This window comes from Seriola lalandi, unplaced genomic scaffold (genome assembly GCF_002814215.2).
Source record: "Seriola lalandi dorsalis isolate HSWRI2012SDOR001 ecotype SW California unplaced genomic scaffold, Sedor1 jcf7180002054139, whole genome shotgun sequence".
Classification (NCBI taxonomy): Eukaryota; Metazoa; Chordata; class Actinopteri; order Carangiformes; family Carangidae; genus Seriola; species Seriola lalandi.
Window position 1 is genome coordinate 296,901 of NW_019524692.1, and position 25,930 is coordinate 322,830.

The window sequence follows — 25,930 nt, forward strand, 5'->3', positions numbered from 1 at the left end:
TATATCACGTGACTGAAGATGGTAGCCGAAGCGGGACAAACATCTATCTAGCTATCCATCTATCTACCTATCTACCTATCTATGTTATTTAATATAACTCGGCAAGTAAATTTCCTCAAGAAATAAAGACCAAGTCTCCAAGTAAAAAAAATGTTTTATTTTTCTTGGCGATTGTCTCAACTTTTAACTGAATATTAAATATTGATTATATATTGAAAATGAAAGTAGTGAGAACCTGCATACCGTCGGTGTTACATTAAGATGATTGAAAATGCAAAATTTCTGTAACAAACTTTCATCATGCATCAAATTCACACACTATACTTTACTTTAAGTCCCCCATATTTAGCATTTATAAGCAGCATACAAACATTTAATAAATCATTTTTAACATACTTACTATATTATACTCATATGTTGTTGTATGCAGATATTGTATGTGTTTATTAATGTATTTGTATACAACTGTAACCCTTCCTTCCAACTGACCATCAGGCTGGGTCCCATGTTCCAGACAGTAAAGCTCCCAGCAGGCATTGCCAGTCTGAACACCAGCCTGACCCACGTGGACTGAGATACACTCACGCTGGAGGAAAACAAAGGCAATTTGTAAGATTTCGCTAGTTCACTAATGAAATGCTTTAGCTTATTTATCACACGTGGAAGACAGATACAAGCGCAAACACGAAATTAAATTGTAAAGAATAAAAAGTAAAATCATTTGATTAATTTACCCTTTTGATAATGCAAGAAAGACCTGGCTGTAAACCTGAGAGACAGACCCTTTTTTAAATTTAATTGACCATATTTGGTTTTTCTGCAACAACCTAGTCCGTTCATAAAGTTAAGGTGATTTTAGCCTGTTAGCTAGCATTTATGTTAGTCCTATAAAACCATGTGAAACAGACTGTAATATAATATATCCTCTGGAATGAAAGGAATCCTGTTTGGTTAACTGACCATCCCACAGGATCATCTCATGAATTACAGTGACTTTATCCCTCATTCAAACTTCTACTATCATCTACAAAATATTACATTGTAATGGGATTGATTAGTGTATCCCTTATCTTACTCATAGATTACTTCAGCCACAGTACTTGTGGTAAAATCTGTTTTCTACCATCCTTGAAGAATAATATTAGAGGTGTCCATTTTTTATTTCAACAGGAGCTTATTTCTACCTCACTTTTCACCCCCTAATGGAATAATTTTCTTAGTTGTAGTCCATGGCAGGGGGTTTAGTTGAATGAATGATATTCATGTATGATGTTCCTTTTGCCCTGCACATCGTGAAACTATGTGCCTCGTCTGTTTTGGCATTGTTACTGTACTAAAAGATCATGAAAAGAGGTGTTTAAGTTTATGAATGATACATTAATGGCGGATTTACCAATATTGTATGAACATGTACCGTCTGTGGTTTTACATTACAATGGAAAAACAATGAAAAACAAGCATTTATCATCAATCTTACTCAGGGGTGGAATGAAAATTGGCCCAGGCCGGCCCACCAAAACCCATCTGGAGACACCATCACATACGCTACAGCCTGTGTCACACTGTACAAGAATCATATAGTAAACAGAGGATAAATTAATTATGATTTATAGAACAATATATGAAAAGAACAAACAGCACATTAAACTATAGTTCTTTTTTCACTTTCCTCTATAAATTATTAGCCACAGGGAGAGTGAGACTAGATCTGTTTTTCTCCCTTCATTGGATGTTCCTGTAATAAAACTGTACATCTGAGATGAATTAGAATTTGTCAAGAAACCAGAGCAGCTGCTCAATAAACTCAGATTAGATTCCTGTTGTCTTCAGCTGTGATCCTGAATTCACTGCTGCTCCCCTCTTCCTGTCTTTTGTCTTGTCCACAGAGTTACTGCTGCTAGATTCACAACCACTCGAAGCATTTGGATTTTCTGGGTTTAAACTTCTTCTCTCTGAGTGTATATAGAGTGAATATAAATGTAAAAAGACAGGTGACATGATCCCATACTCACCATGTTTTGGATGAGGCTGTGGAGTATGATGGTTAAATTTGATATATTTTATTTTATATATTAGTTGTCTCTCAGATCAGATTTAGTTGTGCTGAATCTGAATGGTCAAGTGTCACATGAGCTTTTTTCCTATTGGTTGAAAAATGCTGTCATCTTCCTCAACAGGTTGTCAGAGTTGTTTACTTTCAAAGGTTATTCAATTTAAGACTGAGGGGAGATATTTCAAATTAGAAACCATTTCTTCTTATATATGAAAGTAATATTTGTGCATTAACAAAAAACAAACAAACATATGTTCACTGTATTTTTGATTTGTTACACTACTTTGATCCATTTTACCTTATTTTCCTTTTAGAGGGAATTTAATTGTTTGCTTCTCTATATCAGTTTGTTAGACTACTTGATATACAGTCCCAGCATCATACAGTGTATGTTTAGGAGGCCTTGACATGAAAACATTTGGGAGTCCTTTTGTTTTTGAATATTTTCACCTATTTCTTCATATTCAAGACTCAATTTTCCTCAGTTACAGCAGTTTCTCAGTAAATCCTGTATTTATTCAGGCATAGTGCTGTTTCATGAGCATGTTATTACAGAAAGGAAAACTTCAGTCACACTGCCACCCAGTGGTTCTTACAATATTTATACACTTTATAAAACGTAACACTGCATTGTTTGCTGATAGGAAACTGAAAGACATTCTTCATGCCAGAGCTTCTGTTTTATTGTTCACATTTACAGAATTTATTGTGTGAGTACAGCGTTTATACAGAAAGCCCACTTGTCCATACAGCAAACAGACATATAACACATCTCCTCACACTATGTACAGGTGTAAGCCATCATAAAGCCTCTAGCACACTTGGCATAACACTCAGTCACTCAAGGTTCAGAACAAGTTGATAAGACTCTAGATGTTCAATAATGTGACAGATAACACGTGCAGTAGTGTTCCTGGAATCGTGTTTACCTGAAATGGGGGCAGCTGGACGAAGAGAACGGGGCAAATTCAGGATTGTCTGAAGCTAATTTGAAATCTGAATCCGAACATTTATTTCAGACACACATAACTGTCTCTTCATTTATCAATAGTTTATGCCCATGAAAGACACTGTTTTGTTTTTTGTTTTTTAAGTTTGGACTGTTTTTGTTTGGTTTGCTGCTGAAATGAAGGTGATGTTTGTTGAGAATAAAAACTGAAATATGATCACTAGTTTAGTGGTGAAACAGTGTCAGCAGCACCATGTTGGTCCTGAGATTAAGTGTTTCAAGTGGAGTTTGTCACAGCCACAGAAAAATAACTGCAGCGTTAGATGACCAGACTCATTTAGCAGCTACTAGAAAAAGAAATAGAGCTTATTAAAATAGACTGTTAAAATGAACTTTGTCTAGTGGGTGAACATGGTTTGTAAAATGGTCTGGCTGATGATTCCAGTGTTTTTGAGGTGCAATGTCTGGATTTCAATAAATACCTGCAAGCAAGATACTGCTTTAAGGTGATGTTTCCATGTTGTCAAGTTTAATCACAAGAAAGGCAAAAATGGATAGTGGAAGTGAGATGGGACTTAACATAAATTCCTGGACTAATTACAAAAATACATACTGTGAATGAGTTGATCAATATTAAAAAAACAAAAACAAATCTGACCTGACAATATCATAATGAACTAACATCTCTGTTTCTGTGGAACTGATTCTTGCCTCCCTCTGCAGTGAAAAATTAAAAATTATAACTCAACGTGTGATCAAACTCAATCTGTCAAATTATTTCCCAAATAATAATAAAATACAGATATTTTGGTGTGTATTCTTTGACAAGATACAGCTTCTCAGTTAATTTGGCAACCATTTTTGGTCGAGCAAAAATACAGTTTGTTTGTTTTTTTTTTTACCCATTTCCATTTCAAGAATAATCAGATTACCAAAAATATAAACTCCACATAAATATTTGGACTGCTCATTCAGACAGTTTGATACATCTTGAAATCTCATATTACAGAAAAAAAAAAAAAACAATTATTGTCTGAAGCCTCACTTCTAAATTTTTCATATTCTTGCCACAAATCCACAACAGTCCTGAATCCAGATCCCAGACAGATGACACTGGTTAAACAAATACATCTTGCAATGATGTTCAGGAAATGTGATTAATGACAATTTGTAAGGCTGTCAATCTATGTTCATCTTTGCTTTAATACACTGGATTTGGTTTGACTGGTCTGTGTAGTTAATACTGAGGATTTCCAACATCATCTTTCTGCTCCATGAGAATATCCAGGACTTTAAATCATCTCCTGGTAGCTGTTAATAATTACTGATAGCAGCTAATCAATTGATTATCTCACACCTCAACAGTTCTGCAAGGTCTTAGGGAGTAAGTGAAATCAAATAGTCAAATCCATATTTATCTTTGGTGGTTAGACTACAGTAAAATCAAACACTAAGCACATTTTTGTTTCTTCGTGCATGGGGATCAAATTGGTATTAAAAAACACTTCATGCCTGATAACTCCATTTACATTTCACTGCCAAAAATCAGCAACTTCACACCCCTTAAAGATGATTTTCCAGTCACCATATAGTGTCATGTAAACCAGTGCCACCACAGACCTCATTAGGGAGATGGAGATGGCTCAAGAAGTGTGAATACTGCAAGAAATACTGAGACAAGGGTTAGTGTTTTATTCTTCAAGTTGATGTCTGATACAGAGCTGACACTGAATCGGGGTAAAACCAAGTTGGGACAATGACAGAGCAAGAGGTTGACAGGTGTGTGTGTGTGTGTTTTTGTTTGTTTGTGTGTGTGTGTGTGTGTGTGTGTGTGTGGTGGTGGTGGTGGGGGGGTTGTTGGAGTGGTTTAAGAGATGCAGATGTAAATATGTGTGTCACAGTTCAGTGCCCACTGCTTCAGAGAAAAGGGATTTTGTAAGCACAAGGCCAGGAAAGGTTATGGCCACGGGGAGAAGACGGAGCACCAGGCTCCTTTGTTCTCTGCTCTTGGTTTTTGTCACTAGTCCAGCTGTTAGCCAGAGGTCAGTGGAGTGGGACACTATGCCAGGGAGCGCTGACGAGGCTTGATCCTAGGATAGAGCTGCAAAGGAAAGAGGAGAAATGTTGAACATGACTAATTTGTTATTTACATTCGTCATCATTGACGTCTCTCATTTCTTTTTTTGCTTTGGAACAGTTATGTATTATGTATTTTTCTTTCCAGTGCCTTATGTTAAACCTGCGTACCCTGTGACTCGAGCTTAACAGTAAGTCAGATTCATTTACTAATATTATCAATATTTTCTCAACTGAAATGTATTAATATAATAGACAATGACATCAAAGCAGAAATTCAGCCAGCCTATCACAGATAAAGTCAATAAGTCAAGTATCTTGAATGGGTCATGCTGTTGTTCAGGGCTGCAACTAACAATTGTTTTCATTATTAATTACTTGAAACTTTCAACAAGAGAGTGAAACACTGTTTTCAGTTTCGATTAACCCACTTCCTATTAATCAGGACCAACAAATTGGAACATGGGAAGAGAAATGCCATGTACTGCCCCTCAAATGATCACTTCTGTTTCATTAGGTTAACCTACTGATAAGCTGAAAGAAACCAGACAAATGTGACAAATGGTTGTGTTTTGTTGTTACCCCCAGCAGGTTGCGGGGTACGTAGCCCTCGCTGTCTTCGAGTCGCGCCCACCACCACTCTGTTTCACTGTCGTCCTGTCGTCGCAGAATGGTGACGGCGTCCCCCTCGCTGAACGACAACTCGTCCTGGTTCTGAGCTTCGTAATCCCACAGAGCGTACACTGTCCCCTTGTTCATGACCCCCAACTTCTCCTGAACACCTGCACGAGAGAGTCCACAAGAAACTGTTAATATCACGATTGCATTGGACACAATTTATGCCATGTTGTCTTAAGGTACAGGGGCTGATTTATTATATTTTTGGTTTTTGTACAAATTTCAATGAAGTTTAAAATGACAGAGTTGGAAGAAATTTAAAATTTTAGGCGACTAGTCCTTGTAAAATTACATTTGGACCAATGGGTGGGTTGTTTCTCACCATATAGAAACTGGGAACACTGAATATAGCCCTCTTCCATTTCTTCGCACTTATCTGCAGCGGTCTCCACATCACTAATGGTGCTTGCAAAGATGGCTGCTCCCGACTCAACCAACAGCTTGCAGAGATGAACACTGTTACAGGAGGCGGCACAGTGAAGTGGAGTCCTGTTCAAACAAACACAAAAAACGGATCATGTCAAATCAAACTCAATTACATTTTTTCAATATGGATTATGGGTTATCACCCAGCTCTCCTGTTGCTGGAGACCTTGGACTTACCATCCATCACTGTCAGCAGCATTGACATTCACACCAAAATCCAACAGGAACTTGACTATGTGGTGATGCCCTGCACACACTGCATTGTGCAGGGGTGTGATGCCCTCATCGTTGGGAGTGCTTGGATTCTCCACCTGCAAAAAAACAAGAAGAAAAGATGAGCGCTTATCCTACACGCAAATACACATGAATTAACACACATGGAAGCAGTCGCGAGATACCTCATAGATGATCCTCTGGACAAGGTCAAACTCTCCCTCCAATGAGGCGTCCAACAGGAGGGCCAGAGGGTTGAACTTCACTCTGAACCCATGACCAGTGCGCTCGGAGTTTGGCTTCTTCAGGTTTGTGCGTTTCTCCTGTAACAATGGAGCGAGCAAGCAGGAGTTACAATTTTATTTATTCAAAAACTCTTCTAATGCAATAATAGAATAAGTCTGCGCATATGTGTCTCTCACCAGGGGCTGTGAGACCACCGTGCCACTCTCCTCTGGAGTGGTGACCTCCAGCACGGGGCTGGGCAGCGACGCCTCAGAACTTCCCACATTGTTGTTGTTGTCGTCCTCTGGTCCTTCTGCTTCAGCGGCATCGCCCAGCCCTTCTGGTGGCGAGGGCAGTGGCTCGTTGTCATTGGCGTCAGTAGATGGAGGTGGAGCCTCAGAGCCCAGCTCCTCTGCCCCAGGTGGTGGCGGTAGTGGCGTCTCAGAGAGGAGGTTGCCATTGTCTGTATCTGCCACAGAGTCACCTCCCAGATACCCAGGAGGATTAGCTGGCTGATAAAACGGTGTTCCGCTACCTGCACCGTTGCCACCTCCTGATCCACTGACTCCATTTCCCTCTATTCCTCCTGCTAGAGTGTTGAATCTCTGGTAGAGCAGTTTCTGGATGTTGGGTCCACTGGGACCCTCTGGTTCTGTGATGGAGCTGCGCTTCTTGAGGGGTCTCGGAGCGTTGGCCAGCTTTTTACGGAGCACCTCGAGATCAGCGTCACTTTGGTAGCGCAGCGGGGAGTGTACCATGGGTGTTAGCTTAGTAGGACTGAGTGGTCGTGGGATGTTCTCCACACTGGGAGGCGGCGCTGAGGGCTCCAGGTGCTGGAAGGCCTCGTGATCGTCAAATTCTCCGTCCAGAGAGTCCTCACCGGTGGGTTGGCCTTGGAGCAATGGGAAGGCCCCTCCCGCCTGAACAAAAGGCAGGGGCGAGGGGGGTGTCGAGCTGGAGGGGAGAACAGGCTTCCCATATACTGGAGACAAGGAGAGAGAGTGGAATTAAATTTGAGGGCATTGGCGCTACAGCCATTTTTATTCTTAGTAGTAATTCATCTGTACTTGTCTGTTGTCTAATATTACAAAAAAGTGAGAATTTGTGACATGTTAAATTTCTTGTTTTGTCTGACTAACAGTGCAAAACGTAGAGATATTTAATTAACAATGATATAAATTAGAGAAATATATCTAAGGCTGACACAAGCTAACGTTGGGCAGTTTCTTGAAACAATATAAAATGATTAATCAAAGTCAAAACTGTTGTCAGTTCCTTTTCTGTTAATCACAAATGTTGACATTGTAGACTATAAACTTATCTTTTCCCAAAAAGTAAAAAAGTTAACTGAATAATTCTTTTAGTGCTAATTGATGTACATTATAGTGTTTGGTAAATGCTGAAAAAACAGCTGTCGCTTTTATAAAAGCCTCATCGGCCAAATCACCATTTTATTATTTTTTACAAAATAAAACTGAATCTACGATGTAGCATTAGTACTGAAAGAGACACTATATCACAATACAGGCGTCTGATTCCAGCGATTCTACATTCAACTATTCAACTATCCAATCATGAAAACATGAATTTCACAGTAAGGCCTCACATATTGGACCATCTCTTCAAACACAGCTCTTACCTGCTTTGAGAGCAGGCTTGAGTGGCTGGCTCTTTGGCGCTGCCTGCTGGAGGTACATGTGATAGATGGAGCTGGAGTTCATGGTAGGTGGACCTTTACGGGGCGACTGAGGCCGTGACCCTCTGTCTGGAATGAAGGGGCGTACTGCCACAGCTGGTGGTGGATCGAGTCGCTCGCTCAGCCCGGGAGGGAAAAGCGGCGTATTAGGCTGGAAGGTGGGGCTTGGCGGCACTGAGATACGCTGCTGGATCTGCTGTGAGGATGAGCCTGTTGAGGGGGGGGCTCGAGGCCAAGCGGGAGCTGGCGGGTTTGGGAGTGGGCGAGGCGGAGGAGGCGCATCCTTGCGGCGATCCAAGGAGCTGGCTGAGTTTGCGGAGGATAGGTGGGAGCCATAGGGAGGCGGCTGGGGCTTGGATATGGCAGGGGAGGAGACAACCATTTTGGTATCTAGCACCTGTGAAGAAGCATGAAACCACACAAACATCCACCACTGAAAAGCGTATAACAGACAGAGAAACGAGACCTAAATCTTGAATTCTTCCCCTAAGGTTATATTAAATCTCAAACAGAAAACATTTGTCATATGGGTGTGAAATTATTAATGGCTACAGAAGGAGATTAACATCGTTGTAGACATTACTGGGGATAAAAAGAAAGACGGCTAACCTTTTCTGCACTTGGAGCGCCGGGGGAGCCTGAGGGAGGGCTCTTGCCCTGGATATCAGTCCCTGAGTCTCTTCTCTCAGGAGGCTTTAGAGTTGTGTTGGTCTTGCCAACTGTAGGCCAACCAGTGTCATTAGCTATGGCATAAACAGGACACAGTAAATGTGTTGCAAAAGAGAAAAAAGACCATAGTGAATGACTGAGGTGATAAGGTGAGAAGCATGAGCCTCTATTGCAACTCAAGGTAGTGACAAAGCATGTCCACCAGAGCTAGGTCCAAATGGTATTTTTCTCTTTTTCATATTTGAAAAGTGTCTAATTAACCACATACAGTGGAACATTGGTGGTTTTTCAAAAACATCAGGATGTGTAATGTTTTATACACATACATGTGTACATGTACCATTTGGACCTAGGATTGGTATTAAATGGAGGGTTCAGGATTTTGAGAAACCTATCCTATTAACCACTGTTAAACACTATTAAAGAGACATTCAAACTCTTCCTGCTGCTTTTTGTTAATGCCAATTTGACATCTTTCACATTTATAAGCAAAGATAATGAGAAGAATCAAACCACTTCTCTAAAAATCCCTAATTCAATCAAAAAGCTTGATTTTGATTAAGAGAAATGGCTTCATGTACCATTCACTTAAAACCACTCCCTTTTCACACTATTTATGGTCAATTATTCATCTTTCTCAAAATCTCCAGACTCTGTTGAAGTTCCATGTTGCCAGACACATCTGGTACATCACAACATTCCTTTATTTCTTGCACAAAAGATTTGCAAGTTGTCCTACTTTCCAGAAATTCATCAGAAATTCTGTAGACTAAGGTTTCAAGAGGGGCTATTGATCAATAGGACAAAAATCCTGAGTCTTCACTTCGCAGCAGTGATGGCAATGAATGTATCTGCATTAGTATTTTTCTACTGTGTGCACATGTAGTGTTTTAATTCAGTCTCATTTGGTAAATAATAACTAAATTGTGATTTAGTAGAAGGTTCGGGGATGCACAGTAAGTACTGTCACTAATATATCGTTTATCTTCAAGAATTAACTGATTACTTAAAAAATATATATGTGCAAGATAAAAGAATGCATCTTTAGACAGCAAGGATAGGATGAAAAGAAAGTGGATGGAAAAAGGAAGACACAATGAAACAAGAGCATTGGAAACAGAGAGAGTGTGGCGACCAACTCCTTACAGACCCAAAAACATCAAAAGCCAATTATTGCTTTCTTGATTGACAAAATTCTATATGATACCCAGGGTAATTTTAAATAATCAACACAGTGGCAGTTGGTCTGCTTTAGTTTGGTTCTTTTCTTTAAAATGTCTTTAAATGTAGCCGGAGTTTAACACAGCAGCAGTGAAAAAGTTCTACCAACACCAACTAGAGTCTAAAAGGAAAACAGCTTGATCAGGGTCTTCACAGATTATTGAGAGTGACATTTCTTAAGTGAATCCAATGACATTTTAACATGTACAAGTTAAACACCTTGTGCATGTAAAGTGTTTGTCAACTAAGAGTGGTTCTCACAGCTTGGTAGATGTGAGAATGTAGTGTGGAGGCTAAGGTTAGACGGGCGGGGAATGTTATGGAATTAGAACAAAGCCCAAACACTTTGGACAGCTTTGCATGTGTGAACGTATGAGGCACTCAACTCATTGAACCTTCTCAGAAGAGTACAAACACACACAGGATCAGCAATGCTTTGTCAGTGACACTGTCTTCAGATGAGCTGTGACATCAACTATGATTAAGAGTGTGAAACTTCATCCAAAGAGGAATGTCAACATGAACTCTCTGCAGGTCAGAAAAAAAAAAAAATTGGCTCAATACTGCACAGGCAGGAGAGCTGAATGATGCCAAACAAGGATGCTTCCATCAGTCAGTGATTGTTAAAAAGTGCTTCTGCTCCACAGCTATTCATCTAAGCTTCAATTTGTCTGGCAGAGCAAATCATCAATGCCCCTTCACTTTTAAACATGAATCATGAAAGTAGCACTAGGTGATTAGATTGTAGTGATTGGGGTGAACCGAGTCTCTGTACTCTTAAAATAAGCAGCCACTTCAGAAACTATTTGTTTACATTCAATTAAACTTAAAGTATGACTATGACAAGATATGTTTGTAATATGGGGTAAAAACTTGAGCGCATGCTGAGGATCCTGTGCTACAGTTGAGAGAGAAGGTTCAGAAAGTGCCAATCCCTCTGCTTTTGCAGCACTGTGCACTCACGGGACGTGCCGTCAGAGCCAGTGGAGGCTCCGGTGCCCGGGTGTGATTCTGGAAGGGACGGGGGTACCGGGTCCACAACGATGTCTAAATCAGACACTTTCCAAGGGCCGGGAGGCTTTCGCACACCGTCTGCCCCAGGAAGAGTTGCCCCCAACCCCACACCCACAGTGAAACAGAGATGTCACAAAGACAGGACAGCAGAGACACATGAGAGAGGAGGAGAGAAAAGGGAGGGAATCACAGTTTACACAACACAGGAAGAGAGTGAGGTTAGAGAGGAAGGAAAATGAAATTACAGAAATCAAGTCCAGGCGGAGAATCCACTGAGAAGTCAGGTAGGAAGGGAACGGAGCAACAGTCGGGGCCCACGAGGGAATTTCAGTCACAAGGTGTTCATGCAAGATGTATTGAATGTGTAGTGGTGCAAGACTTCTGCCCCTGGGACTACGTTTATCCAAGCTAACTGAATGCAGGAGTTATCTTCTCATCTGCTGTTTCCTACTTTAACTGTTCATGTTCTTGCTTTCTCAATGAGGAAAACAGACAAGAAATGAAATCAGATTTTCAATAAAAACTTGCTACATACAGTGTATCACCTGGTATCCACTACTACAGCTGTGCTTAGTTTTCCTGCATTTTAAATATGCACTACACATATAATTTTGTGGGACTAAACCAACCTGACTTAGTGCGGCCATGGTTGGCTTGGTTATTGACACCCAGAGTCTGAGGCTTCAGTGGATCAGGTGGTATGGTGTAGCCTCCTTCCTGACGCCCCGGTACAGGGACTTGGATGTACGGTCCAACTGCAGCAACGCGGCCCAGGGTCCCAGGAGCTGGCTGGGGAGAGGGAGGCCCATTGGCTCTGTTCAGCTGTAAGAGGACAGTCAGAAAAGTGTCAAACTTGTTGAAAGGAAGACTTGGAAAGCCAGAATAATTTAAAATTTTCATTTTACTTAAAAAAAAAAAGTGGAGTGTCTGAAGTGAACTGCAAAGAGACAATGACTTTTGTCAGAAGCATTTCAGCCAAAACAATCTTAAAAGGAAACGTGTTAAGCGCTCCTAGTCTTACAGGGAGGTTCTCTTTTTGACGTGCCTCAGCTTTTTTCTTGTAGAGGCGTTCCCGCAGCTCGCTGATGCGCTTGTCCATGAGTGTCACTTCCATGTTGCGCTTGTTCAGAAGCTCTTTCTGCTGCTGTAGCTTGCTGTTTTGCTCCTGGTTCAACTTATTCCGAATCTGAGGATGAGAAATGAGGATGCAAACACGTGTGGACTCACTGGAATAATAATTACTGCTATCAGTGTAACCAGGGGTAAAGTAAACATAACAGAGCCTATAAAAGCATTCACTAGATGTTTCACTTTATTTCTCCTACTCAGTACCTGAAGCTCCTGATAGAGTTTACGGAGCTCTAGTGCTGCAGTGCCGGTCACTTGGCCACCCAGTGTGGTCTGTATGCCGTTGAGCTTTCCCCTCCGCAGGTCCTCCAGCTGCAGGCTGAGCTGCTCCACCCTCAGCACAGCCGCCTGTAACTCCGCCTGCTTCTCCTGGAACAGGCCGCTAACTTGCTCAATCTCTACAGCTGCATGTGAAGAATGAAACAATCACGTCAGGTCACTCTTAATCTCAGTGTTGCGTCTATTTTGTTAGAAATTCATCTTGACAATGACAGTGTCTCTCAAAGGCTTGATAGATAGATAGATAGATAGATAGATAGATAGATAGATAGATAGATAGATAGATAGATAGATAGATAGATAGATAGATTCTTCCTGTCTAGACTGCTTTTTTCTTAATCCTTGACTCTGATTCATAAAAAGTAAGAACATGGTTCCTTTCTGAAAAACCATTTACATAAAAGATCAGTTCTCAAAACAAGGTTTTGGATTTTAAATCAGCCAAAAGTGACGTTTCATAAGGTTTGAGATATTCATACATTCAGTCTGTGAAAATGTGTGAATCATCCATGGTCCTCATCTTTACGTGAGCTTTTTCCATTATTCTTTATTATATATTATATTTCAATTCAAATGTGAGCAAGTACATGGATTTCATGAACTCATACCTACAGTTGTCATTACATACTGTACAAAAGTATACATACACAGGTTGCCGTTGATAACCTTGCTGTAGTCCACCTGGCCTCTCATTGCCCGGATCTTCTTGAGTTTTGCCTCCTGGTTCTCCACACGTTCCTTTAGCCTCTGTAGCTTCTCGCTTTCAGAAACAGTTTGCTGCTGACGCCGCTCCTGCTGCTTCAGGTAACGTAAACGTTGCTCCTTTAGAGAACAAGACAGAGATTTAATAGGTTTTCACGGTTGATGTCAACTGCATCCAGCAGTGCAAAGAGTAAGAAAGAAAGAGAAAGAAATACTAGAGACAGATGCTTTTAAATATTTCATCTGTTCAATGCTTGTATGTTTGTGAGTCAAAAATAAGAACACCTGCATGAATATAAAACCAGCAAGGTGAGGAAGATATCTCTGTGACATACATGCCCTACAACTGGGCTAAATCTTCCTACTGTATGAACTAAGTGAAACGCTGTGCTGTGTCAACACTGTCTGAAGGCTGAAGAAAGGGTCAGATGACTTCATCTCTCTTCCCAACTGAGAATTGCTCCAGTTAAGGTCCTAAAATAGGAAATGACAGGCCCAGGTTTCCAAATGACTGCAGGGCTTCAAGTGGGCCTACTTCTCAGACGCCACAACAAAGGCAATAAATAATCTTTCTATCGACGGTTCTACAGTGGGCTTCAGCTTGTATGACTGATCAACCCACCACAAGCACGGTGGTCAGACTGTGTTAGTGTCCTGGAAAACCACAAAGACTGAAAGGTAGATTGTTCGTGTGGAGGTATTGCCGCCCAACACAAAGAAGAAATCTACTTTTATAAGCATTGCAGAGCTGTAAGTATTTAGAGAAAGTAGTATCCTTAGTGTTCGATGTTGCTGAATAAATGGGACACTGGAGGACACTAACGTGTTCCTCTAATGACTGAAGTATAAATTCTGACAGACTGGACAATCCCCACACTGTGACTCATATGGCTTCCCAACTCATTTGTTACGTAAGTGCCCTGTGTTTCAGGTCATGATGGGACTCTTAAGATCAGAGTAGTACAACAGGAGTCCATTTCCTGTCTAACAGAAAGCCTCAAGGCTGTGTCCTGAACTCACCTGGCCTGTTGAGGCCTTGAACTGCCTAATCTGTGTCTGTGGGATCAGACTACATGACACAACATTAGTCCGACCGCACCTTTCTTATCACCTATGTGCAGTTTGTCATGCAACACATGAAAGGTGGCAAGCTATGATAGTCGCACTTCGATGTAAAGTCTGCCATGTCTCTTGATTAAGATATAATCTATGAATATTTGACTCTATAATTGCCTCATTCGATTCCTCTGTTTCCCAGCACTAATTAGATCAGTTCAGGCATCCACAAATGTCAAATCACCTCCATGTGCTATTTTATTAGTAAGAAGCATAGTTTGAATGAAAGACCATTGACATGTTCAGGGGGATGATTCATAGTAAGACAAAAGAATGCAGACAGGACGTTACCTTTGCAACAAGCATCTGCTGCTGAGCCTCAATTTGCTGCTGCTGCCGTGTGGCCATCTCCTGCAGCTCTGACAGTGTGAGCTCCACACGCTGATTCCCCACCTACACACACACACACACACACACACACACACACACACACACACACACACACACACACACACACACACGAACAGGTCAAGACGGGTCAAGAAATCATAATCTCTAAAATCTGAGCAGTGTTCAGACACTGACATCCTCTCTGAGGCAGATAAATAAGGATTTCTAAACATTTCCAGCAGTGAGGTTGTGCTTGTTGGTGCTGGGTCATCCGTTCATTTAAACACCACTGAGGGTTTTAGTTCATGTTTTGAGGACAAACACAAATTTAAAGTTTGTGCAATCAGCCCAAACGTTTAAGCTTTATCCTCCTCATGTTAAAAGCGGTTTGATCTCAACCAGTGTATGACCCAACAAATATTTTTTTTGCCCTATGGGAGGTGCTATGTGTACGATGAAATAAGGATACATGACTCATCCTTCAGCCAAAACAACATTTAGCAGCTCTGAGTAAAAGCTAACAGGTGAATAGTTCAATTTTTACAAGCAATACCTACAACATATAAATGGTAGTTTGTAGAACTCAAACATGAGAGCCCATGCAGTGCAGATTCCTCACACTATTATACAATACTTATTTTTGTTATAGTAGCACTTTTAAGACTAATATGCAGGACAGTAAAAATAGAAAAGTACATCCGACATAAAAAGTTGCATAAGCTAAAAATGTTGGATAAGAATAAAACAAAAACAAAGTACAAAAACACTAGTTACGCAAAAAGCCATTTGCAGAAATGATTTTGAAAGATGTGTGAATTCGAACGCCAGAGGGTCAAACAGTCAGGCTCTGCTTCCTCCACAACACGGCTCCAAAGATCATTATGATGGGACATTAATTGTGATGAGACTCCGTTAGTTAGAAGGAGAGTCTGAGGCTCTGAGGGCAATGTGTCATTTGGTGTTTGTAAACATGGCAAACACTTCATATCGCATCGCACGGGATAGAGAACACAGAGCTGTTGTCTATCATCACCAGACAAAGGTCGCTCCATTACACAAATGCATAGAGACACCACAAGACTATTTTGCTACGGCAAAATAAAACCGGAATCTGACTTTAGTGTTTAGTTAGATATGGTCTCCACTCTTACCTTCTTCTTATTGGGAATCTGTACTGTATCTACATGAGACTTTCTTAAAGACAGATCTTCCAGTGACCGTTCGTGACACTAGACACCACCACTCTGATGACTGGATATACGTATTGTTTGTACACAGATTGTTGCCATTTCAAGAAGTAGCCTCTATGATCTGTGTACGATCTATTACATATAAGAAAATAATTTAAAAACAAACTATCACATTTTTCTAAACGTCAATTTGACGTAATTAAAGCTTTTGTTTTGTCCGACCAACGGTCCACAATCTATAGATTCAGTTTAGTGTCACAGAGGAGAAAGCAAAACAGAAAACCGTCACAATTTAGAAGCTGGAACGAGGAAAATTACTTTTCTATTAATCAATTGACTGATTAATCAACTAAGCATTATACTTCTAATAGTAACAAGGTTCATACAGTATAGACCAAACTGAGACAAAGACAGCTACACATGCAATCTGAAGATGTTATCTGCCTTCAGAAAGGCACATTAGCAGTAATAATAAACCTGGCTCAACTAGACATGAAAACAAAAGGTTCACCACCAGAAACAGTTCAGATGAAATTCTCTTCTTCAGCCAGAAATCAGCACCCATGTCTTGTTGCAGAGCTCGCAGAGTAAAGCACGACTTGCTATCAAATTCAATTCTGTTTTTCCCCTCAAACCACCATCCTACAGATATCTGAATTTCACAAAAGCAGTTGCTTCAGTCAGCATACTGAGTGAGCAGTGAATACAGTCCTCCAAACTACAAGCGGTACTGAAATGCTGAAGCGCTCCAAGACTTTTGCCTTTAGGAAGAGTGTTCAAAAAGGGAGGAGAGAGGAGACGATGCAGGAAATGTCACACTGAAGAATGTAGAGTGGTGGTTCGGATATGACATTTTTTAAACGTGAAGAGATTTGAGGCATAGGAACGATGGCGACATGAAAATAGAAATGAATTATTTTAAGTGTATGTTAAGTGTGTGCTTGGGTAAAAAGCAGGAGACAGATGACTAAATCAAGGTGAAATAAACATGACATGCAAAAGGCAAAAATATTGTATGCACTTCTCTTACTGAATTAGAGGCGGCAGACATCTGTGACTCATCTCGTCTGAATAAAACATGCATCTTTTCGGGATTAATTTGCCTTTTAAAGTATTGTGAAGTAAAGAAACAATCGTGTACATCTCATACCTCATCTCATCTCATCTCAGAGGACAAGCAGCAAAGCATCTACAGCTCAGACATTGTTGTCGTACCTGGCATTTGTTAAGGCATTTAGATACAAGAATGTCCAGGGTGAGTCAACCCACACAGATAGAGATGGAGATGGGGTGGGGGTCGGGTGGGGGTGGGGGGGGCGCACTGGCGTGTGTTCACACACACACGCTCTAATGCACTCAGTGACAATTCACCCGAGGGAGAAACAGAAACACACGCCCTCAGACAGTGATGAAGAGGAGGTTGGAGAAACACCCAACTGAGCAGATCATGAAGAGAGAGAGAGAAAGAGAGAGAGAGAGCTGAGGAGGGAGCACATAAACCTATCCACTAGCTGAACAGATTTGTACATAGCTAATTGATTATGGCTAAAATAAGTCATATTATCAAAATGATCACAAGTTACTCCTAACTATTACTCATGCAATAATGCTCAACAGATAATTTTCAGCAACTACTTTAATGATCAAATCATCTTGTGTCAGGTAGGAAACTGAAAACAAATATTTTGTGCTGGAGGAAATTGTCATCAGCATCTTTAACTGTTACATGACATTTTATAGACCAAAAGATTAAACGGTTCATCAAGACAAAAAACTGCAGATTAACTGAAATGGACATAACCATAAAATACCTATTGATGCACATAACAATAATTTAAATTCTCGATTATATATTGATTATTTTCTCTATTAATTTATCTGTGTGCGAAATAACCCATAAAAAAACCCCATCACACTATTTCAGTGTCTTCAAATTGCTTACACCTTTTTCGTACCCAACAATATTAAATTATTAAATTACCATCATATATGACAAGCAAATCCTCACATTTAAGAAGCTGGGACCAGAGAATGTTTGGTAATCTGTCTTGAAAAAAAAAGACACACTGAAACAATTAATTGATTATCAAAATAGCTGCTGATTCATTCATTCCTTTTTTTGTTGATTGACTAATCATTTCAAATCTTGGCAAATGAAATGAGATGTTTCAGTACTGCCAATAACCTGTCATCATCAATTATGGAGGCTACGACTTGTGATATATATATAAAAAAAAGAAAAAAGCATTGAATATAAGTGCAATCATTGTAGTGTTCCCTTGAGGCACCTCTGCTCTTTACAAGGCAGCGTCCCTCTCAGAGGATGATCGGCTCTGCTTGGTGGAGAGAAAGCCCCTGGGGTTTGGGCAGCAGCCCGTGGAAAAGCCAAAGCAATGATCCTCTTAGGGACCGTTATATCATCCAGCAGGCTGACTGATATAATCCTCTAAATCAGATATTAGGAAGAAACTCGGACACAAATGAGCCTCAGCACTCGGGAGGTTAAGAGGAGCCGGCCATGCCGCTAGAAATGTCGTTCTCTTTAAGTGGACGAATGGTGATGATTAAATAGATGTTTTTACTTGTCATGGCATGGTGTGGGTTTTATAGGTTATTAACATGATTAAACAGAGACTGTCGCTTTGAGAGTGGATCAATAGCTGATATCTAGATCCATACAAATATGTATTACCTCGACACAAACAAGGATAATAAAAGGAATGGCTCCTAGCTGCTCTTGTACTACACTGCTATAATTTTTTTTTCACAAAACAAAAACCTCTCCATCTCCTGCTGTGCTGGATTTTACCCTCCACCCTTAAGGTTGAATTAGTTACGATTCCTTGACCGCAACACTTTCCTATTGTGAAATCTGGGACAGATGGTCAGAGAGAGAAAGGATGCCATGCCAGAGGCTGCTCTTATCAGAGTCATTCACATCTCTTAACATACACATCCTACAGCTAGAGATGAACATGCACAGAAATGGGTGCACCTGACACTGAAAACACCAACAGCGTCTGGAAAAACCAGGGTCTGTGAGGTTACTCTCAAAAACCAGCTCAATATCAAAATCATTATATATCCACAGACATAAACACATCTACCTCATACCAGAGACTCGAGTCATGTGCTCCTTCTCAGCCACTGTGTTCCTGCAAGGAACATCGTCTGGCATTACCTTCCCTACACACAAGGCAATCCCAGACTGTTCTCATTTGTGGTTCCCTGATGGTGGAACAAGCTACCAAATGCCATCAGAGCAGGGGGGGGTCCCTCTCTGTCATCAAGAATCTCTTGAAGGCTCATCTCTTCCAACAGCACCTCCTCTCCTAACAGATCTAACACCCTAACTCTGTTGAACAGATTTAGTATTTACTTCCTCCAAAGTCTCCTACTGTACTGATGCATGAGTGCTGTTCCTCACTTGGCAGTCACTTTGGATAAAAGCAGTTGTAAATGTAATGAGTAAATGTAATGTAAATGTGATATTATGTCACTATTGTGCTGTACAATGACAAACTAAAATGCTGTCACAGTAAACATACTACTTGTAGATGCTTATGTAGTGTAATGACGTCAGCTGACGTCTGCTCAGTGGAAGAAAAATGACCATTCATTAATACTTGCTTTGAAGTCTGTAATGCACAAACAATTCAAAACAGAGCCAACCACTCCTTTATGTTGGTATAAGAAAGCCAATAAAATGTCAAACTTGAACTTCAACATATTGCTAATCCTAACATCTAAAAACCTTATAAAATGTATTTTGGGAAAACTGAATTTCAAACAATTTTCCCTGTCAATTCCATGTTGATACATTTTAACTGAGTAACAACCCCTCCCCCCCTTTTTTTTTTAAAACAATAAAAAAAAGCTCATACTGCATTATACCATTTTATATTATAAACTTATATATTACTTTCATTACATCCCTAACCTATGCATGGAAGGGGGCACCAGAACTCATTAAGTTATTGCAAGTACATTTCTATTTTAGCACCATTTAGATAATGCTAATTAAGTCTCACCCCATTCTCATTGTGCTTCTCTCCAGTGTTTCCACTTCTGCGGCTCGTCTGATCCTGAGACTGCTGACTCCCTGCAAAAAGAAACAGTCACCATCACAAACACCGGCGGGGCAGAGACACACAAGTGTGCACAGACGAGTGTGCACACAAGTGCAGATTCAGAGACAACAGCTATTGTCAGGAATGGTTTGAAAATTCACTGACATGATTGCACATGACAGATGGAATTAAGAACTGGGACAAGCAATGCTGACTAAAGCCACCTAACTCAAGCTTGATGGAAAGATGAGAATTAATGATTTAAAACGTCACAGGAAAGACAGAAAACTGACCATTTGTGCTGTATTTAAAAAAAAAAAAAAAAAAAAAAATCACTGGATACCTTCATGGTACTTTTGCTACAGGAATGTTCTCTCTCAGTTGAACTCTAAATTTATATCAAACATGAAGGAGAGAAAGGATCAGATCGCAGCGAGTGTGTTTCCCTACTGCCAGTTAACTTTGTGTGTAATTCTTCTATACATCTGACTTAAATTAAACTAATGTGTCCTGGTTAGTCTCTGGTCCTGTGGTCTCTTGATTGATTTTAAGCTTAGGTGCATTTTACACCTGGCCTTTTACGTGGCTGTACTGCATCCAAGCACAAACGCAAAAAGATTTGTATTAATGCAGTGTACGTGTGTGAAAATGGGGTGATAATTTTTTCCTTTGACATGCCCCATGACACATCAATTAAACTTTTATTTTCGCACATAAAAACTACATTGGTTCAGTGGTTCAAAGTAAAAACAAAGACCACACATGGTTTGTTTTTTAACCCAACTTAAGAAGATTGATACTAATAAGCTGCTTAGGTATGACTATCTTTGGTGTGTTTGGTGCATGAGGGTAAAATGTACTTACACCAAAAGCAAGAATGCAAACACACCTTAATCCAAAAGACTAAGAGATTCCAGAGAGAGAAACAGAAACACAGACTGACAGCAGCATTCATAGCTGAGCAGCCAGCCAGAACAGGTGTCAGGAATTCCCTGACAACCCTGTACTCCACCCTCCTTCAGGGAGAGTCTACACGGCGAGCAGAGAAACCTCCTGGCAGAGGAGGCCGGGACAGTACGCACCTTGATCGCTGCCCTCAGTTGGTGAATCTTCATGCCGGAGGAAGAACTTGACCTCTTGTTTCCGAGGCCCCCATTTCTGCAGGTGTTCGTACATCATGTGCTCGAAGGGGATCGCTCGTTCTGCAGAGGCAGTTAAAGAGAAGGGGAAATAGACTGATTAGTCAGATCCACTAGTCAGGAGGTCAAACGGAAATTCTGTGTTTTAAGTTAAAAGCAAAGTGAACAACAGTTTCCTGTTCTCTGTTGTATCAAAGACTAATTTTTGCTCCGATTTGTGTTGGATGTCTTTGGGACACATACAGTATCAATACAGCATCAGTACAGCCTGCCACATGCTTTCAAGGATGATGTTGGTGATCGATTTGTTTTACCTGTTGCCTTTGTTAAGTTAACTCACCGACAGAACAGGTGCCTCTCTGCAGGCCAATGCAAACACAGCAGCACTGCAGTAAAGGGGAAGTGTGTGTGCATTTTGCTATTATCTGGTTGACAATTACAATAAATGAAAAAATAACAAAAAGAAAATACATTTTTCTGAGCAAATTCATGCTATAATCTGTTTGTGTATTTGAATTTTTTGATGAAGTTTTCAAAATAAAACCAAGCCGTAAAATCCCCAAGAAGCCTGGCTTTACTGAGATTGATGTATAACTATGTGTGCTATTTTTTTTTGCATTTCAAGTGGACAGTATTGCTGTAGGCACAGAGAGACTGAGAGACAAAGAGATGGAGACAAAGACAGAGAGGTTTTAGGAGGTTTCGGGGGCTGACGGCTGCATTGTCAGGCACCAGCCGAACATGATTGCATAACGTGGGTTAATAAAGCTCTTGGCTGGGATGTTGTTTTCAACAGCGGAGTGGCCCCTCAGCAAAAAACGCTGATAACACCGGGCGTGTCAGCACGACGATGGTGATGGGACCAAATCGTTTGGACCGAGTGGAATCTGTTGTGACAGTGCTGTAGACAGTGCTGGCACGTAACCCTTTTTTGACCTACAAATTTAAACTTGAAGTGAATTATTCGAGTCTGGTAACAGCTGATGGGAATGGGAACATGTATTTGTGTTAATATATGCCTTACTTCTCTTTAAGGGTGTGAAACTTGCGTCTTATTTATGGCTTCTCCATGATTTTTCCTCCTCTCAGGTAGTCAAGCATGGCCCTGTTCGACACCTGAACTTTCTTTAATAGAGTGCTTGTTTTACATTAATGAGGAAAGCCAAAGGCTAAATTAAACTCTTGTGCATGTAAGTGAAGTGTCAAGCTCAGTGATAAGTTTCAGATTACTTCACCTCCACGCATTACTTGTGTCACCCTCTGTTCTATCTCTATAACATGGCAGGGCCCTGAACACCGCTTCCGACAAGAGAGGAAGAAGAATCCCTTGCAGTTCTGATTTTTTTGGTAAATTTGTGCTCTGCAGCAGATAAACAGGCTACATAACAAGCAGCACAGCTTGATCCAGTTCTTACCGTTGCCTCTCCAGACCTCAGCCAGGTGGCAGCCGCTCTCGCCAGGCTCTTTGCAGAACTCGACGACATCGCGGCACGTCGTCTCAGGGGTGATGGGCACCTCAGTCACAGCCTGTTCCCCATCACTGAGGTACACCGTCAATATCATCTAAAAGAGGAATAACAAAGATGATCCCACTGACAGTAAATAAAATATAGCAAAAAAGACGATCACATAACATTAGAACATGAAAGATTTAAATATGAATAAAAATCATGAAAACATAAAAAGTGGCAGTTATTAGTGGCAGATGTTACCAGCAGAAATAAAGATAACTTAAAATGTTCTGTATCAAAATATAAAGACATATGGAATGAACAAGAAATGCTTAAACCATTTTTGTGCAAAGCCCACCATTCTGACGCCCGACACTTTGCTGTCCCCCGGCCCCGTCTGTGAGCTGCTGGTGGACTCATGCCTGTGCCTGCCACATTTCTGTTTACTATGACTAAGGCCTGCCATAGCGTTTAACATACACAGTGAAGTAAGACATAGCAATGCAAGCCCTCACATGCTTCTGTCTGCACTCATCTAACAGTAAAAGCAGAGACCACACAGTCCCTTCTACCTTCTTAACAAATCACCTTCAAGATGTGGTGACTTTGTTGAAACATGAGGAAACTGCAAATCTTCCTAAATCCTATCCCACATATACCCTCCTAAATGCAAGTTGCTAAACGGCTAAATGTCAAAGCTTGAAGGCAGTATATGGTGTATAGGATTAGGACTCAAGTGAACTTCATCCTATATCTTGAAAGTATAATGAGTTGAAGTGTTACTTTGTACCTGCAGCTATCAGACTGCTATCAGCCAAGTAATATTGTGACAAGGCAATGTGGCTGTACAATGTATATGACCTGTGAACTAGTCCATTTGGCACCGCCTGCAACAGTTTGCGTATTCAGCTTGAATACAAGGGCTGAAATGACTGGTTGATTGATTAACCCACTCACTGACATAAAATCAACAAACAGATGGGAAATATCTATTTATTATTGGGGGTTTTTGTGATATATTCTAGGAATAAGTATCAGTACTGTCTGGACCACTAGTGGGTGGCCAACACAGTATTAAACATGACATGTTTGTGCAAATAATCACAAATCGATCATTGAAATGATACAGAGATTTGGCCAACATAAACAGTGCTGTTCAGAAATGTTATTAACCTGACAACAGGTAAGAGTTTAACCGTAGGAAATTAGCATCAGTTAGCTGCATGTCACTTTAGTTGATTAGACTGTCGAGGTCACAGACACTTGTAATAGGCTGTTAATCACAAAGATTGTAGCTTCTCAAATGCAAAAAAATATTTTTTTTACATTATTGTAAACTAGATGGTTTTTTGACTGCTGTTTGTTTAAAATAAGAAACAACAAAACAAACAACACATGAATTTGAGCTGGACTTGTAATGCAGATGCTTTTGGCATCTTAAAGACTTGACTATATCAGTCATATTAATATTTTGTGTCCATTTTCTCTATCAGCAAATATTTTCTGTGAGTATCATCTATCTGGACAGTAGATCTTTTGTGGTAATCTCAAAGCTGTACACACACACAGACTCACAAGTTCCAAAACATAGCCGATGTTACCCTTAAAGGAGGAAAGCTGGAAGAAGGCAAAAAAACAAATCCGAGCTGATAACAACATATCTAATAAGATTCAGTCATGGCAAAGTACTGAGTGAGAGTTCTGAGTTTTTAATACTGTAATTCATAAAAAATGATGATCCATTGAATTTAGGTTTTAAATGTAAAAAATAAATAAATCTTTTTCACAGTTTGACAACTTGTTATTTGGTAAACAACTCTGGATCCTCTGATGATATTAATCAATAATTGGGTTGAATACAGCCAGTATAAAAGGGCTCTGTACACACATTGATCAGAATATTCTAATTCACCAGATGAAAAATTGACGCCATCAAAAAGATATTCAGTTTTACAAATGTGATGAGATTTTCCATTTAACTTGTTTACACTGTTTTGTCTGATGTTATTTGGTTTGGTTTTCACATGAGTAAACTGTTCTACATTCAGTGTTAAAGCACATCTACGTGAAATGTTTTTCCTTCTGCAGAATTTCATTGTTTTCTGTGGCACAGAGCACTTCGGGTGGTTGAGGTGTGCCTTCCTGTTTCATGTGACAGGCTCGCTACAGTGTAGTGTCACTACAGAAAAACAGGACTGAGAGAACAGAAAAAGGACAAAATATCAATAACAAAGTCATGATTTTTGGAGGGATGTTCAAAATGAAGTTATGTCTTTCGTGCAAGTTGAATGTGAGTTCATCCAGTTGTCAGTAAACAGAGTAGAAAAGGGGGAATCCTGATTCTCCTTATTTCAGTAGCTTGTTATTAACCTGCTCAACTTTTTACATTTCTTCTAAGTGCTTCCCTGGCTGAACAACATGCCATAACAGGGAGGAGTCTGAGCCAAAAGAACTTCAAAGTAATTAACCAAGCAACTGAGACTTAAATTAAGCATTACTTACACTATCAAATTGCTCTCCTATTCTAGACCAACAGCTTCACCACTTTGTTTACATAAGGCCCTCTACACACAGCTATACAAGACAGTGTCAAATCAAATCACTGAAAAAATGTAACAAAGAAAAACACTTGCAAAAGGGCAAAAATCAAACCACTAATATCGGTCTACAGTGTTTATAGAATGACTCAGTGTTTTAAGGGGTCATTCAGCGACACAACGACGCTGTCAAATCAATTTACTTTGCTTGATGAAAAGCAAATATTGAATGTTTACCTGCATTATTGTACAAATGCACAATTTAAAAGGCACTTCAATGCAATCTGAACCATGCATTTGTACATGTGGCCTCAGGGTGCATGTGTAGTGTTGCAATAATTGCCAGTGTATGCCAATGTCATATATAATCTAGCTTTAGTCGCTGTGTTACCTATAGATTATTAGTCCTGGCCTTCCTCCGAGACAAAATGACTCATCCTTTGTAATGATGCAACTGTGTGATTCATTGACATTTTCTGCAGCAGCATCACTAGAACAGTTTGATCACTTGTGCTTGGGAGCCTCTGCAACTTCTACTCAGCGATCATGATCCTAAATGCTCATGTTTTGGCCAATTCCGAAACCAACGGAGATGAAATGGTGCTGGAGTCGAGGCACAGACAAATATCGTATTCTTAGTCGGTGCTGTGGCTTTCAACCCCAACAGATATCCATTCATCCATCCATACCATCCAACTATAAGTCTACACCCAGATAGACTAGCAATGGATGTCATTTTTGGGACCTGATCTGCCAGAGAATTATTGG

General features: G+C 40.3%; 1 protein-coding gene across 3 annotated transcripts in view; it reads right to left on the reverse strand.

Moving 5' to 3' along the window:
- Window positions 1–2,547: 2,547 nt before the first annotated feature.
- Window positions 2,548–25,930, reverse strand: part of ppp1r13bb (protein phosphatase 1, regulatory subunit 13Bb) — a 28,433-nt gene continuing 5,050 nt past the window's right edge. The window contains exons 3-19 of one of the 3 annotated variants that reach the window (XM_023403484.2): window positions 22,590–22,737; window positions 21,118–21,237; window positions 19,997–20,067; window positions 14,737–14,838; window positions 13,275–13,449; window positions 12,553–12,752; window positions 12,266–12,406; window positions 11,850–12,042; window positions 11,170–11,298; window positions 8,926–9,059; window positions 8,260–8,713; window positions 6,818–7,602; window positions 6,581–6,718; window positions 6,360–6,493; window positions 6,079–6,245; window positions 5,661–5,860; window positions 2,548–5,103 (exon numbers count right to left, since the gene is read on the reverse strand). In XM_023403484.2, coding sequence (XP_023259252.1) covers window positions 5,062–5,103; window positions 5,661–5,860; window positions 6,079–6,245; window positions 6,360–6,493; window positions 6,581–6,718; window positions 6,818–7,602; window positions 8,260–8,713; window positions 8,926–9,059; window positions 11,170–11,298; window positions 11,850–12,042; window positions 12,266–12,406; window positions 12,553–12,752; window positions 13,275–13,449; window positions 14,737–14,838; window positions 19,997–20,067; window positions 21,118–21,237; window positions 22,590–22,737 — 3,333 coding nt within the window. In that variant the 3' untranslated portion in view covers window positions 2,548–5,061. Of the gene's footprint in view, window positions 5,104–5,660; window positions 5,861–6,078; window positions 6,246–6,359; window positions 6,494–6,580; window positions 6,719–6,817; window positions 7,603–8,259; window positions 8,714–8,925; window positions 9,060–11,169; window positions 11,299–11,849; window positions 12,043–12,241; window positions 12,407–12,552; window positions 12,753–13,274; window positions 13,450–14,736; window positions 14,839–19,996; window positions 20,068–21,117; window positions 21,238–22,589; window positions 22,738–25,930 lie in introns of all 3 variants that reach the window. The other 2 variants (XM_023403483.2, XM_023403485.2) reach the window with 2 other exon arrangements.